The sequence below is a fragment of the Cetorhinus maximus genome, chromosome 1 (genome assembly GCF_964194155.1).
Source record: "Cetorhinus maximus chromosome 1, sCetMax3.hap1.1, whole genome shotgun sequence".
Classification (NCBI taxonomy): Eukaryota; Metazoa; Chordata; class Chondrichthyes; order Lamniformes; family Cetorhinidae; genus Cetorhinus; species Cetorhinus maximus.
Window position 1 is genome coordinate 189982503 of NC_135879.1, and position 13558 is coordinate 189996060.

At 42.3% G+C, this 13558-nt stretch overlaps 1 protein-coding gene across 1 annotated transcript in view; it reads left to right on the top strand.

Moving 5' to 3' along the window:
- LOC144686069 (uncharacterized) overlaps positions 1-13345 on the top strand; it is a 42653-nt gene extending 29308 nt beyond the window's left edge. Inside the window, exons 4-5 of the mRNA XM_078551230.1 lie at positions 4432-4522; positions 12844-13345. Coding sequence (XP_078407356.1) covers positions 4432-4522; positions 12844-13018 — 266 coding nt within the window. The 3' untranslated portion in view covers positions 13019-13345. The remainder of the gene's footprint in view (positions 1-4431; positions 4523-12843) is intronic.
- The last annotated feature ends 213 nt before the right edge of the window (positions 13346-13558 follow it).

Here is a 13558-nt window from a genome sequence, read left to right on the forward strand (position 1 = left end):
TTAGCTTAGTTTGTCCTTGGTTAGAATTGATAGACAGCTGGAGGCAAGTCTGCTGGTAAACTTTACCTTTTATTAAACATTCTTCTAACTATATACAGGACAATGCTTAGCACGAGGCTTCACACAGAATCATCCCTCAGTAGGCTTTGCCTCATGTGATCTTACATCACTGATGATGTAGACTGTCTATTTACGTATTTAACATTAATTCTTTACACTACATCACCCCACAATCTCCTCGACATCCCCCCCACCCCACCAATCTCCCCAACCTTGTTCTCAGCTCCCTTTGAGGGATCTATAGGATTCAAATTCTCCATGTTCTCTCCCGACTCAGTAGAGTAGTATATGAATCATCAGAGAATACCAGTTCGCTGTTCAGGCTGTCTTCCTGATCTTCTGGGTAACTGGTCCATTCCATTGAAGGTTGTCTTCTTGTAAATATGAGTGCATTTCTGTTTTTTCTCACTATTCCATTTTCAGTCTCCACAAAATAAGATAGCAGATGTGGTGTTTTTTCCAAAACCTGGTCTTCATGATTCGGGTACAAATCCATACAGACTCCCTTGGCCTGGAGTTCTGGTAAGTTATGTACTCTATGGCATTGATTGTAGTTTCTGGTTTGATTTACATGATACTTCTCCTCCACCTTTCTCTGTATCTGCTGCTTTGAGGCAGGGCATAAAGTCTGCAGAAGAACAGGAAGTTGAGTCCACAGTCGTCTTCCCATTAGAAGTTCAGACAGAGTCAGACCATTCTGGAATGGGATGGAATGGTAGCTCAACAGTGCCACGTTGATATCATTTTTCTTCAACAAAGCCTTTACCGTCCTTCCTCCTCTTATGGCCTCCCCATTAGCTTGCAGTTATCTGGGTGAGCTAATCATGTGGACAAACCCTTAGGCTTCTGTGAACTACTTAAAACATTCTTTGGCAAACTGTCGGCCATTGTACAAAATGGCTAGTTCTAAAACGCCATGTGTGGCAAAAATTTCTTTTAGTAACATAATGACAGCTTCCAAGATGGGATCATGTAGATGCTTAACCCCAATTCACCTGGAGTATTAATCAAAACTATGAGGAATGTCTTCCCTTTGAGCGCAAAAGGATCCATTCTGAGAAATTCCAATGGTCTGGACGAAAATGAGGAAACCATCAGTGGTTCCCTTTGCTCCTGGTGATGGATTGCACAGGTGATACAGTTTGAAATTATTTCTTGCAATGATTTTGAGATCCCTTCATGGGTATTAAACAGATTTTCACACTCTGGCACAACACTTTGTAATGGGCAGGTGTCCCTGGTATGTTCTCTGAAGGATCTCGAGTCTGAGGGCTCTGGGAATGACCGATCTCTTATCGTGAATCAGCAAGTCACCCACGACACTGATATCTTTGTTGCTCGAACTATTGCTTCAGGATGAGATGTATTCTGGTCATCCTTTGATGCAGTACTCCCAAATTTTAGCACATTCTTCACCTGCATTTTGTGCCTTTCAAATTTCATTTACTGGTTGTACTGGGTGGGTGTTGTTACTGGTAGAAATTTAGCGGTCAATGAAGTATAGGACTCCACATCTTCAACAACATTTATGTCCTCTTGTTTAGGCTTTTCAACAGGAGTGTATGAAAATGTGTCCACTATGATTTGTTGTTTTCCTTGGACATACTCAGTTGTAGCATCGAATCTCATCAATCTCTTGATCATCACTTAACAGAATGGATGCTGAAAGGATGTTTCCCCTTATGGGAGAGACGAGAACTAGGGTACATATTTTAAAGATAAGGAGTCACCCATTTAAGACGGAGAAGAGAAGAAAGTTCTTCTCTCAATCTTTGGAACTCTCTTGCCCGGAGAGTGGTGGAGGCAGGGCCAATGAATATTTTTAAGGCGTATAGATTCTTGACTAGGCAGGGAGTCAAAGGTTATCAGAGGTAGGCAGAATGTGGAGTTGAAGCCACAATCAGATCAGCCATTATCTTATTGAATGGTGGAGCAGGCTTGAGGGGCCAAATGGCTTCTCCTGCTCCTAATTCGTATGATCGTATATTCGTATGATTGTACATCAGACGAAACCTCTGCACTCATGGCAGCGTCTTTGCTAATTCTTTGGCATTTAATAATGTAACCAATGGTTTGTGGTCTTTCTCAATGGTATACCATAGGCCTAAGACATGGTCAGCAAACTTCTCACAAATCCATGTAGCTGCTAATGCTTCTTTTTCCATTACAGCGTATCTTTGTTCCATTTCAGTCAATCTTCTTCTTTCATATAGTGGGGTATAGAGCGCACCTATAATTTTACACCAAGGTGGTCAAGCCAGGATGTTACGTCAGGAGTGGCAGTGTGTATCGCTGTAATTCTTCCTTCATACTTATGAGTCGGGCATTGAGTTGTTATGTGTTCTATGGAATGTTCTGGGTGACCACAGTCACGTACAGGAGAGTTTTTAATTTTTGATTTGTGTCAGTCAATGATTGGATGCGTTGTACACTGGTCTCTGTTTACCATCTCTGAGTCTGAAAGAGTACTGCTCCTAGGCCAGTTGATGATGCATCTGGGGCAACTACTGTAGGCAGTTCTGGATTATAGTGAGCCAAAAAGCCCGGTTAAATAAATTGTCCTTTATCTTTTATCCTTTTGAATGAACTTTGTTGATTTTTTTCTCAACACCATGCTTGGTCTTGTCTAATCAATTGTTGCAATGGTTCATTTACATGTGCCCAGATTATGTAAGAACTTTCCTACTTGATTGACCATTCCCATGAAGTGCTGAAGCTCTGTGACATTGTGAGGTGCTGGAAATTCTTTGATTGCCTTGGTTTTTGAAGATCAGCCTAATGCCTGATGCATGAACAATGTGTCCTAGAAATTTAATGGTTGGCTGAGAGAACTCACATTTATTATGGAGGGTTAGTTCTGCTTCTTGCAAACATTGCAACACTGCTCCCACTCTGACATCATGCTCTGATATAGTGGAGCCATGGATCAGGACGTCTTCCGTGTGACAGTTGACCCCTTCTAATCCTTCTGCAATGCTCATCATCGTCCTCTGAAAATCACTGGTGCTGATGGAATACCAAAGGGTAGTCGACTGAAGCAATATCTCTCAAACAGTGTGATGAATGCAGTCAGTAGTTTGGATTCCTCACCAAAAGGTAGTTGCTAAAAGCCACTGTTTGCATGATGCCAGAGTGCAAGCAGTGTTGCAATGTTTGCAAGAAGCAGAACTAACCCTTAATAATAAATGTGAGTTCCCTCAACCAACCATTACATTTCTGGTGGGCCAGTGGTTAGATTGTGGTGCTTTCACTTCCTTATTTAGATCGATATCTAAAGAAGCACTCCAACATTATATTTTGTACTTATCACTTAAAATTTTAGCTTGAAGTAGAAAATTATAACAGAAGGATACTCGTGCCACACAAGTGTCAGGCAATGACCATCTCCAACAAGAGAGAATCCAACCATCACCCCTTGATATTCAATGGCATTACCATTGCTGAAGCCCCCATTATCAACATCCTGGGGGTTACCATTGACTAGAAACTGAACTGGACTAGCCATTTAAATACTGTGGCTACAAGAGCAGGTCAGAGGCTAGAAATCATGCGATGAGTAAATCACCTCCTAACTTCTCAAAGCCTGTCTACCATCTACAAAGCACAAGTCAGGAATGCAACGGAATACTCCCCACTTGCCTGGATGAGTGCAGCTCCTACAACACTGAAGAAGCTAGACACCATCCTGGACAAAGCAGTCCACTTGATTAGCACCACATCCACAAATATTCACTCCCTCCACCACCGATGTACAGTAGCAGCAGTGTGTACCATCTACAAGATGCACTGCAGGAATTCACCAAGGCACCTTAGACAGCACCTTCCAAACCCACAACCACTACCACCTAGAAGGACACGGGCAGTAGATAGATGGAAACACTACTACCTGGAAGTTCCCCTCCAAGTCACTCACCACCCTGACTTGGAAATATATCGCCGTTCCTTCAATGTCGCTGGGTCAAAATCCTGGAACTCCCTTCCTAACAGCACTGTGAGTGTACCTAAACCACATGGACTGCAGCGGTTCAAGAAGGCAGCTCACCACACCACCTTCTCAAGGGCAACTAGGGATGGGCAATAAATGCTGGCCCAGCCAACGAAGCCCACATCCCATGAATGAATAAAAAAAAAGTTTTGATTTATCTTTTTCTGTGCTCATACTTTCCTACCATACATGAGTGTTAAGGAGGTAATACCTGAAATGAATAAGATACGTTTCCTTCAAAATTAGTGACAGTTCAGGTTGGCATCTATTGTTTGTAAGCTCTCCTCACTTGCTAATCATTTGATATTATTTTCTATAACCCAGTAGATTGAGTACGTCTAAAATGATGTAGGTGTTACTAATGTAATGTATCTCTGTCTTTTAAGGAACTACTTGGAAGGTTACCATGCTGATTCTGGGTGCGATAATGTTGATGCTAGGACTAATTATACTGCCACTGAATGTCCTTTATAATAAGTAAGTGTGAAAACATTAATGGTGAATGTCATTACTAAAGAGTACCTTTAGCACTTTGGCATAAATTGATGGTTTGCATTAAGGACAAATATCAAACATGTGTCATTAATTTGGTTAAATGGCTCTATATACTCCAGCATCTCAGATAAAGGTGGTGCTGTCTATCCCTATTATTGTTCTACCAAAATACCAAGGAAAATTGTAGCCAATTTTGAGCTTGTCCTCTGAAACAATCACATCTCAAAATAAATATGTTAGTTGCATACTTGAGAGGCTAAATTTATAAATAACTTATGTATGCATGGATGGAAATGATTGAAAATTAAGGTTATTAATACTGTTGTCTACTAAATGAAATAAAAACAGGAAGTGCTGGAAATACTCAGCAGGTCCACGGTATCTAGGGGGAGAGCATCTGTGGAGAGACAGAGTTAACATTTTACATCGATGACCTTTCATCAGGAATTCTGACAAAAGGGCATCGATCTTAAATATTGATGCTGTTTCCCTCTCCGGATCTGCTCAGCACTTGCAGCATTTTCTGTTTCTATTTCAGATTTTCATCATCTGCAGTATTTTTGCTTTTTAACCCTACTGAATGAACTAATCTTAGCCTGGTGACATCATGCTCCTGTGTCCTAAACCAGGGAGGTGGACAAATTCTCACGTAGCCAGCCCCCTTGATGTTCTAGATATCACAAACAATCCGGTACAGGTCACTCCATTATCCCAAAAGCAGATGTCCATCACTCAGCTGATAAGGAAACTTTAAGGCTGGGCATGATAGCTGTTGGAAGGTGTTACCTAGAGGGTTGCAATGAGACCCCACACTCAAGTCTGAATGTTTAGTGTGCACAATGATTGTGTTGCAGAGAAACACACAGTTGCTGCTGAAGCTCCATATCTCCAAGTAGTGAAGCCACCATTAGGTGGAGAATGGTATGTATCCAGGCTCTAATTGCTGACTATGCTTTGGGTGCAATTTTGCAAGGCAGCGGTGCGAAGCCTCGTTAGTGGTGGGCACAGGTTGAAACGTCAGGGTTACAAAATTTGCAGCTTACCATAGTCACTGGTAAAAAAGTGACCTTTGGAGCAGAAGCTGACAAATTAGTTTCAATGTTTACACAAAAAGACAAGATTCTGTGCAATTCTGTCCATCAAGAAATTACAATGAAAGCAGAAGGAGATGAGAAAATACTGTTCTTCTGGTGTCCTAGCCAACACCTATCCCTCAAACAACATCACTAAAGCAGATCTGGTCACATACCTCATTGCTATTTGCAGATCTTTGCTGTGTGTATAACTGGGTGCTATGTTTTCCTATAACATTGACTACACTTCAGAAGTAAATCATTGGCTGTGAAGCACTTTTGAACATCCTGAGGGTATGAAAGGCAATACTTAAATGCAAATCCTTTAATCTTTCGAAAAAATAGATTTAAGAAAGTGAGAGGAAATTTTCTTCTTTCAAAAAAAGGAAATGCTAAATAATTAAATATTGTGAAATGACCTTGAGCATTTTAAATTCAGCTTTGAATATATGTTGGGAGGGTGGGGGTGGGGGTGGGGTGGCAGGGTGGTGTTTGAGGGAAGGAGGCCATGGCACAAACCTGCTCCTGATTTTTGACACAGAGAGGGGCAGCCTTTAGACTTTGCACTCCTCGTGGTGAGCCTCAGGTACTAAGACCGCACACTGAAATGATCCTGTACAGTGCACTTGATTTTCTGGCCATTTGTGCATCCAAACTGACCGAAGAGTTGTAAATTTATGATTTTCTTTTCTAGGTATTGACTTTTTCTGCAGGGGGTGCATATCAGGAATATAGGCTGTGTTCCCCATGAATTTTCTGTATATCTTGGATTAAAAAAAACTCGTGGGAATATACACCTAAGTTCTTGATATACCCCTGCCCCCTCATAAAGTCTGAACCAGGAGCACAGATTTATTAACTTACTGGACATCTTCCATCTTCCAGCACTAACACTTGTACAGCATTCCTGACCTAAAAGCCCATTCTAATGCTACAGGATAGATTTCAGCATTTAATGCATTTAGTATAAAGGAGCAATTCATTTCTATTCTAATCACCCCAACTGAGGTTTGGAAATCTTCCAGTGGTACAGAATAAAACTCTGAACTCCATAAAAAGAATAGAATAGATGGAGGGTGCAAAGAAATGGCTCAATCAGCAGTCTGCCAAGCCCTGTGGGGAGAACATGTGACTCTGTATAGGAAATTTTCACATCCTGTAGCACTGTTTACTCATACAGTATATATAGTCTCCTTGAGTACTTTACAACTGTCCTCTTGTGAAGGTACCAAACAAAATCAGAGATCTGCCATTGGTAGATGTGAAGAAACCATTGTTAATCAATACTTCTAAAGTCAAAATTAAATGAAGGGGGAGATGGTGGAGTAATGGTAATGTCTAGTAATCCAGAGGCCCAGGCTAATGCTCTAGGGATATGGGCTCAAATCCCATCATACCAGCTGGTGGAATTTAAGTGCAACTAATAAAAATCTGAAATTGAAAGCTAGTCTCAGTAATGTGACCATGAAACCACCACTGATTGTTGTAAAAACCCATCTGGTTCACTGATGTCCATTTAGGGAAGGAAATCTGCCATCCTTACCTGGTCTGGCCTACATGTGACTACAGACCCACAGCTATGTGGTTGACTCTTAATCGCCGTCTGAATTGACATAGCAAGCCACTCAGTTCAAGAGCTTTTAGGGATGGGCAACAAATGCTGGCCTAGAGAAGCAAGACCCACATCCCATTAAAGAATGAAAAAAAGGATTTAAAGAATCTGAAAATAAACAGTTTGCCTTGGATTATATAATTCTTTCACCACTGATTCCTGGACAGCTGGAAAATCATTTCAGATTAATGTTAGTGTATAACAGAATCACAGAATCACTTTGCGGAAGAGGCCCTTCGGCCCATCGAGTCTGCTCCGACACGTGAGAAACACCTGACCTACCTAACTAATCCCATTTACCAGCACTTGGCCCATAGCCTTGAATGTTATGATGTGCCAAGTGCTCATCCAGGTACTTTTTAAAGGATGTGAGGCAACCTGACTTCACCACCCTCCCAGACAGTGCATTCCAGACCATCACGACCCTCTGGGTAAAAAGGTTTTTCCTCACCGCCCCTAAATCTCCTGCCCCTCACTTTGAACTTATGTCCCCTTGTGACTGACCCTTCAACTAAGGGGAACAGCTGCTCCCTATCCACCCTGTCCATGCCCCTCATAATCTTGTACACCTCGATCAGGTCGCCCCTCAGTCTTCTCTGCTCCAACGAGAACAACCCAAGTCTACCCAACCTCTCTTCATAGCTTAACTGTTTCATCCCAGGCAACATCCTGGTGAATCTCCTCTGCACCCCCTCCAGTGCAATCACATCCTTCCTATAATGTGGCAACCAGAACTGCGCACAGTACTCCAGCTGTGTCCTCACCAAGGTTCTATACAACTCCAACATGACCTCCATACTTTTGTAATCTATGCCTCGATTGATAAAGGCAAGTGTCCCTTATGCCTTTTTCACCACCCCACTAACATGTCCCTCTGCCTTCAGAGACACACGCTAAGTTCCCTTTGTTCCTCAGAACTTTCTAGTGTCATGCCGTTCATTGAATACTTCCTTGTCAAATTACTCCTTCCAAAGTGTATCACCTCACACTTTTCAGGGTTAAATTCCATCTGCCATTTATCTGCCCATTTGACCATCCCGTCTATATCTTCCTGTAGCCCAAGACACTCAACCTCACTATTAACCACCCGGCCCATCTTTGTGTCATCCGCAAGCTTACTAATCCTATCCCCCACATAGTCATCTATGTCATTTATATAAATGACAAATAATAGGGGACCCAGCACAGATCCCTGTGGTACGCCACTGGACACTGGCTTCCAGTCACTGAAGCATCCTTCTGTCATCACCCTCTGTCTCCTACAACTAAGCCAATTTTGAATCTACCTTAACAAATTACCCTGTATCCCATGTGCATTTGCCGCCTTTATAAGTCTCCCATGTGGGACCTTGTCAAAGGCTTTGCTGAAATCCATAGAAACTACATTAGATTATAATGTTAAGAATGATTTTGGTAAATATCATTATATTAACTTTTACTTTTTTACTACTTTTTTACAAAAATCATTTTTGCTTATGTGTGAGCATTTGGTACTGAGCAACACAGACCAGGAATACTCTAGGGTCAATTTTAACCCTGTCTGCCCAGTTGGTAAAAATGGCTGTGGTGGCCTCTCCCCCTCCACCCCTACCCAATCCCATTGTCTCCTGTGGGTTGCAATTTTAACCTGCTGTTTTGAGCAGGAGGTAGCAAGATCCTTCTCTAGATATGCAGACTGGGCTCCAATGACCTCATCAGGGCATGATATCAATGTTCATCCAAAGCCTGTGCAGGGAAGCTAATGTGACCTCCTTGCCTGGTGGCCACTGATGCTAAGACACAAATTCAATGGGAGACACACTAGTGGGACCAGGCGTGAAAGATGCAATATCCAATTTAAATTACAAGGTAGTTCATTGTCCCCCCCCACCGGCCCTAATTATATCATATGTCAAACATTGGACAGCATGACTAGTAATCCAGAGACCCAGGACAATGCTCTGGGGACCCGGGTTAAAATCCCGCCACAGCAGATGGTGGAATTTGAATTCAATAAAAATCTGGAATTAAAAGTCTGATAATGACCATGAAACCATTACCGATTGTTGTAAAAACCCATCTGGTTCACTAATGTCCTTTAGGGAAGGAAATCTGCCACCCTTACCTGGGGAAGAATTCTCCCCCCGTCGGGGGGGAAGCTCAGGAGCGAGCGCTTGCAGGCGCGCCTCGCACCACCATTTTACATGGGCGGGCCAATTAAGGTCCGCCCAGCATGATGTCTGCCATGAAGCGCGATGCGCTCCCTGTGCGGGTGGGAGGGGCTTCCCTCAGCCAAGAGTGTGCTCTTTCACGCATGCGTGCGAAAGAGCGCACTCATCTCCCTGAGGCTAAGTGCTGCCTCAGGGAGATCAACACCAAATTTAAAAATGGTGAAGGGACAAAAATAAAACTTCCCTGACATGTCCCCTCATGTGACACTGTCATATGAGTTGGGACATGTCCATCACTTTTAATCAAACATTTATTAAATTTTTAAAAACCCTCATGAAACCTCATCCCGTCCGTGGATGAGGTTGCATGCTTTTTCTGAAGCCCGCCAGGGCTCCCAGCCTGCCCACCAACCTTAAGGTTGGACGGGCAAGTCCATTAATGAGCTTAATTATTTTTTAAGTGGCCTCAATAGGCCTTTGTCAGGTCGGCGGGCGCACAGCTGATTTGGCTGCACCCCTGCCAACCTGAAAATTGAAATGATGTAGGGTGACGTCAGGAGTTCCGCCTGACATCATCCCGCATCATTTTATGCATTGGCAAGTGGGGCCCGCTCCTCACTCACCAACCTAAATATCCTGGCCCTGGTCTGGCCTACATGTGACTCCAGACCCATAGCAATGTGGTTGACTCTTAAATGCCCTCTGAACAAGGGCAACTACGGATGGGTAATAAATGCTGGCCTGGGCAGCAATGCCCACATCCCATGCATGAATTTGGAAGAAATGGGCACACCCTAAATAAATGATGCTCAGAGTGCTCACAGGAGTGACCAGCAGCATTGTACCCAGAAATATATTAGATGCAAAACTTGGAACAGACAGGTAGGTAGTTTCTTTACTTATTTTAATTTTATTTCTTCTTTTAAAAGCATCATTGAATTTTGATAGCAAACAAAGTCTCTGAGGGAGATGGATAAGAAAGAGGTAGATGGGTGAGTAGAGTGCCTGGTTGAGAATGAGGAGGCCCCTGGCCTCACACAACCTGCTTTTGGATGAAGCAAGTTATGGAGTGGAGAGGATGATTGGAGAGGGGTTAAGGATGACATGAAAGAGAGTGAAACAAGGGAAAGTGGTGAATAGAAGGATTCTCCAGCCCCAAACAAGAATTGTAAACTTAAACAAAGCCAATCACATCTGTGTGTGGAAGAGCTGGCTAATGTTGAGTGGGTACATATACTAAAAGGTAAATAAATAGTGAGAAACATTTTAAGAAACAATTCAAAATATTCAAAATATACATTCCATTAAAAAATAAAAACTCAGCCAGAAAGATTCATCTGTAGCTTAATGGAGAAGCTAAGGATGGTATTAGGTTAAAAGAAGAGGCTTATAATGTTGCAAGAAAATGGTAGCAAGTTTGTGGATTGGGAATGTTTTAGAAACCAGGAAAGGGCAACCAAAAGTTAATAAAAGGGGAAAAAAAATAGAAGAGTAAGTGGGCCAGGAGTAGAAAAACAGATTAAAAGAGCTTTCATAAGTACATGAAAAGGCAAGTAGCTAAAGTAAAGGTTGGTCCCTCCGAGCCAGAGATAAGAGAAATTATCATGGGGAATGAGGAAATGGCAGAGACGTTAAACAAATATTTTGTGTCCTTCTTCACAGTAGAAGACTCAAATTATGTACCAGAAATAGTGGGTTACCTTGGGGCTAATAAGAATGAGGAACTTAGGTAATTAAAGTCAGCAGAGAAAAAGTATAGGAGTAGCTTGGACTGAGGGGTGCAAATCTTCAGGACTTGATGGCCTACATCCTCGGGTTCTGAAAAAGATAACTGCAGAGATAGTGGAAGCGCTGGTTATGATTTTCCAAAGTTCCCTAGGCCGGAATTTTACGGCCCCATCAGGGCGAGGCCAGGGCTGTAAAATACAGCTAGCCATTCTAAACTCGATTGACTTTGGCGAGAACGTAAAATCCCACTGGCATAAAATTCAGCCCCTAGATTCTAAAATGGTCCCAGATAATTGGAAGCTAGCAAATGTAACTCTGCTATTCAAGAAAGGAGGGAGAGGGAACAAAAGGACAGTTGGCCTGACATCAATTGTTGGGAAAATGTTGGGACATAAGGAAGTCTTAATAATGTACTTAGAAAATCCTAGTATGGTCAGATGGAGTCAACATGGTTTTACGGAAGGGAAATTGTATTTGACAATTTTTTTAGAGCTTTTTGAGGATAAAACTAGTAGGGTTGCTAAAAGAGAGCCAGTAAATGTAGTATACACATTTCCAATTGGCATTTGATAAGATGCTACACAAAAGGTTAAAATGCAAAGTAAGCATTCATGGCGTTGGGGACAATTCATTAGCATGGTTGGTGTTATGTTCCTTCTGTCGGGTCACTTTGCTCAGTACTTTTTTAAAGGTGTGAACTTTCTAAATGTTGATGTTCAGAGACTTGGGTGTACTTGCACAAGGAACACAAAAAATTAGCATGCAGGAACACCAAGTAATGAGGAAGGCAAATGGCATGTTGATCTTTATTGCAAGGGAATTGGAGTACAAGAATAAGGAAATCTTCCTACAATTTTATAGGGCTTTGGTTAGACTGCACCTGGTGAACTGCGTGCAGTTTTGGTTTCCATATTTAAGGAAGGATATATTTGCATTTGAGGTGGTACAGTGAAGGTTCACTACATTAGTTCTTGGGATGAAGGGTTGTCCTATGATGAGAGGTTGAGTAAATTGGAACTGTACCCTCTGGAGTTTGGAAGAATGAAAGGTGATCTCATTGAAATGTATGAGATTCTGAAGGGACGTGCCAGGGGAGACACTGAGAGGTTGTTTCCCCTAGCTGGAGAATTTAGAACATGGGAGCACAGTCTCAGGATAAAGGGTCATCATTTCGGACTGAGATGAGGAGAAATTTCTTCACTCAGAGGGTTGTGGATCTTTGGAGTTGTCTACCCCAGAGGGTAGAGGGATGCTCCATCATTGAATATATTTAAGGCTGAGATAGACAGATTTTTGTTCTCTCCGGGAATCAAGGGATCTGGGGAGCAGTGGGAAATTGGAGTTGAAGCTGAAGATCAGCCATGATCATAGTGAATAGCAGAGCAGGCTTGACAGACTGTATGATCTCTTGCTGCAGTTTCTTATGTTCTTACCTTCCCCTGAGGTGTCAGCCAACAGTTTTGATGAAGGAAAATAATATACACAATAACCTTTCTTTTACCAACTCATGGGTTATTTTTGTTTATTGTCCACCACTACAAACAGGATTTGTCATATGACTGGTTCAAAAGTTTTAAATATTAGGAGCAGGATAATTTGTTTTTAACTCTGTTATTTTATTTAGTTTAATTGTAGATTTTAAGTAGTGAAACTTTACCTTATTAATCGTGGAATGAACACAAACCATATTTAACAATAATACTTTTAAGCATGCACGTGTTTCTTGATTTCTCTCAATAGTAGAAAGAAAAAATTACGTGGTGGAATTGTTGCTGAATCAGCAGATGAAAAAACATCCTTGACAACAGGATTCAAACTCCAACATGATGCTTCTCGCTCTCCATCTTTAAGACATGGAGAAATACTGATCGAATGGAAAGATGGCAAGATAACACCTCTTTTTGATGACAACTAAGATGGCAACTGTTAGTATAATAGGGACTGGACCAGACCTGCCAACTAAAGTGAAGTACAGCCTCATTCTATAGTATTTATATTGTGTGCAAGTGGGTTGGATACTACAGAATGAGATCCTTATTTCATTATGGAGGTACGTGGGTGTGAAAAAACCTGTTCTGGAAGTCAGCCCATTGTTCTGGGAGATTTGATGGTTTTCCATAATTCTAGTTCTTTGAATAGTAACCCTATGGATGATCTCAGGAGGGTTGGATATCACACAATCGCTTCCATTGGGTGGGAAGGAGTATGGTGTGAAACAACCTGTTGGAAGCAGTCAAAGGCCAGAACCAAATATGGAGTAGAATTTTCCCCCCATTGGGGGGGGAAGTGCAGGAGCGGGCGCGTGCAGGCACGCCTCCGATTGGCGTGTCCGATCGGGGGCGTGCTGCCAATTTACATGGGCGGGCCAATTAAGGCCCGCCCAGCGTGATGTCCGCCAAGAAGCGCTATGTGCTCCTTGTGTGGGCGGGTGGGGGGGGATTCCCCGAGCTGGGAG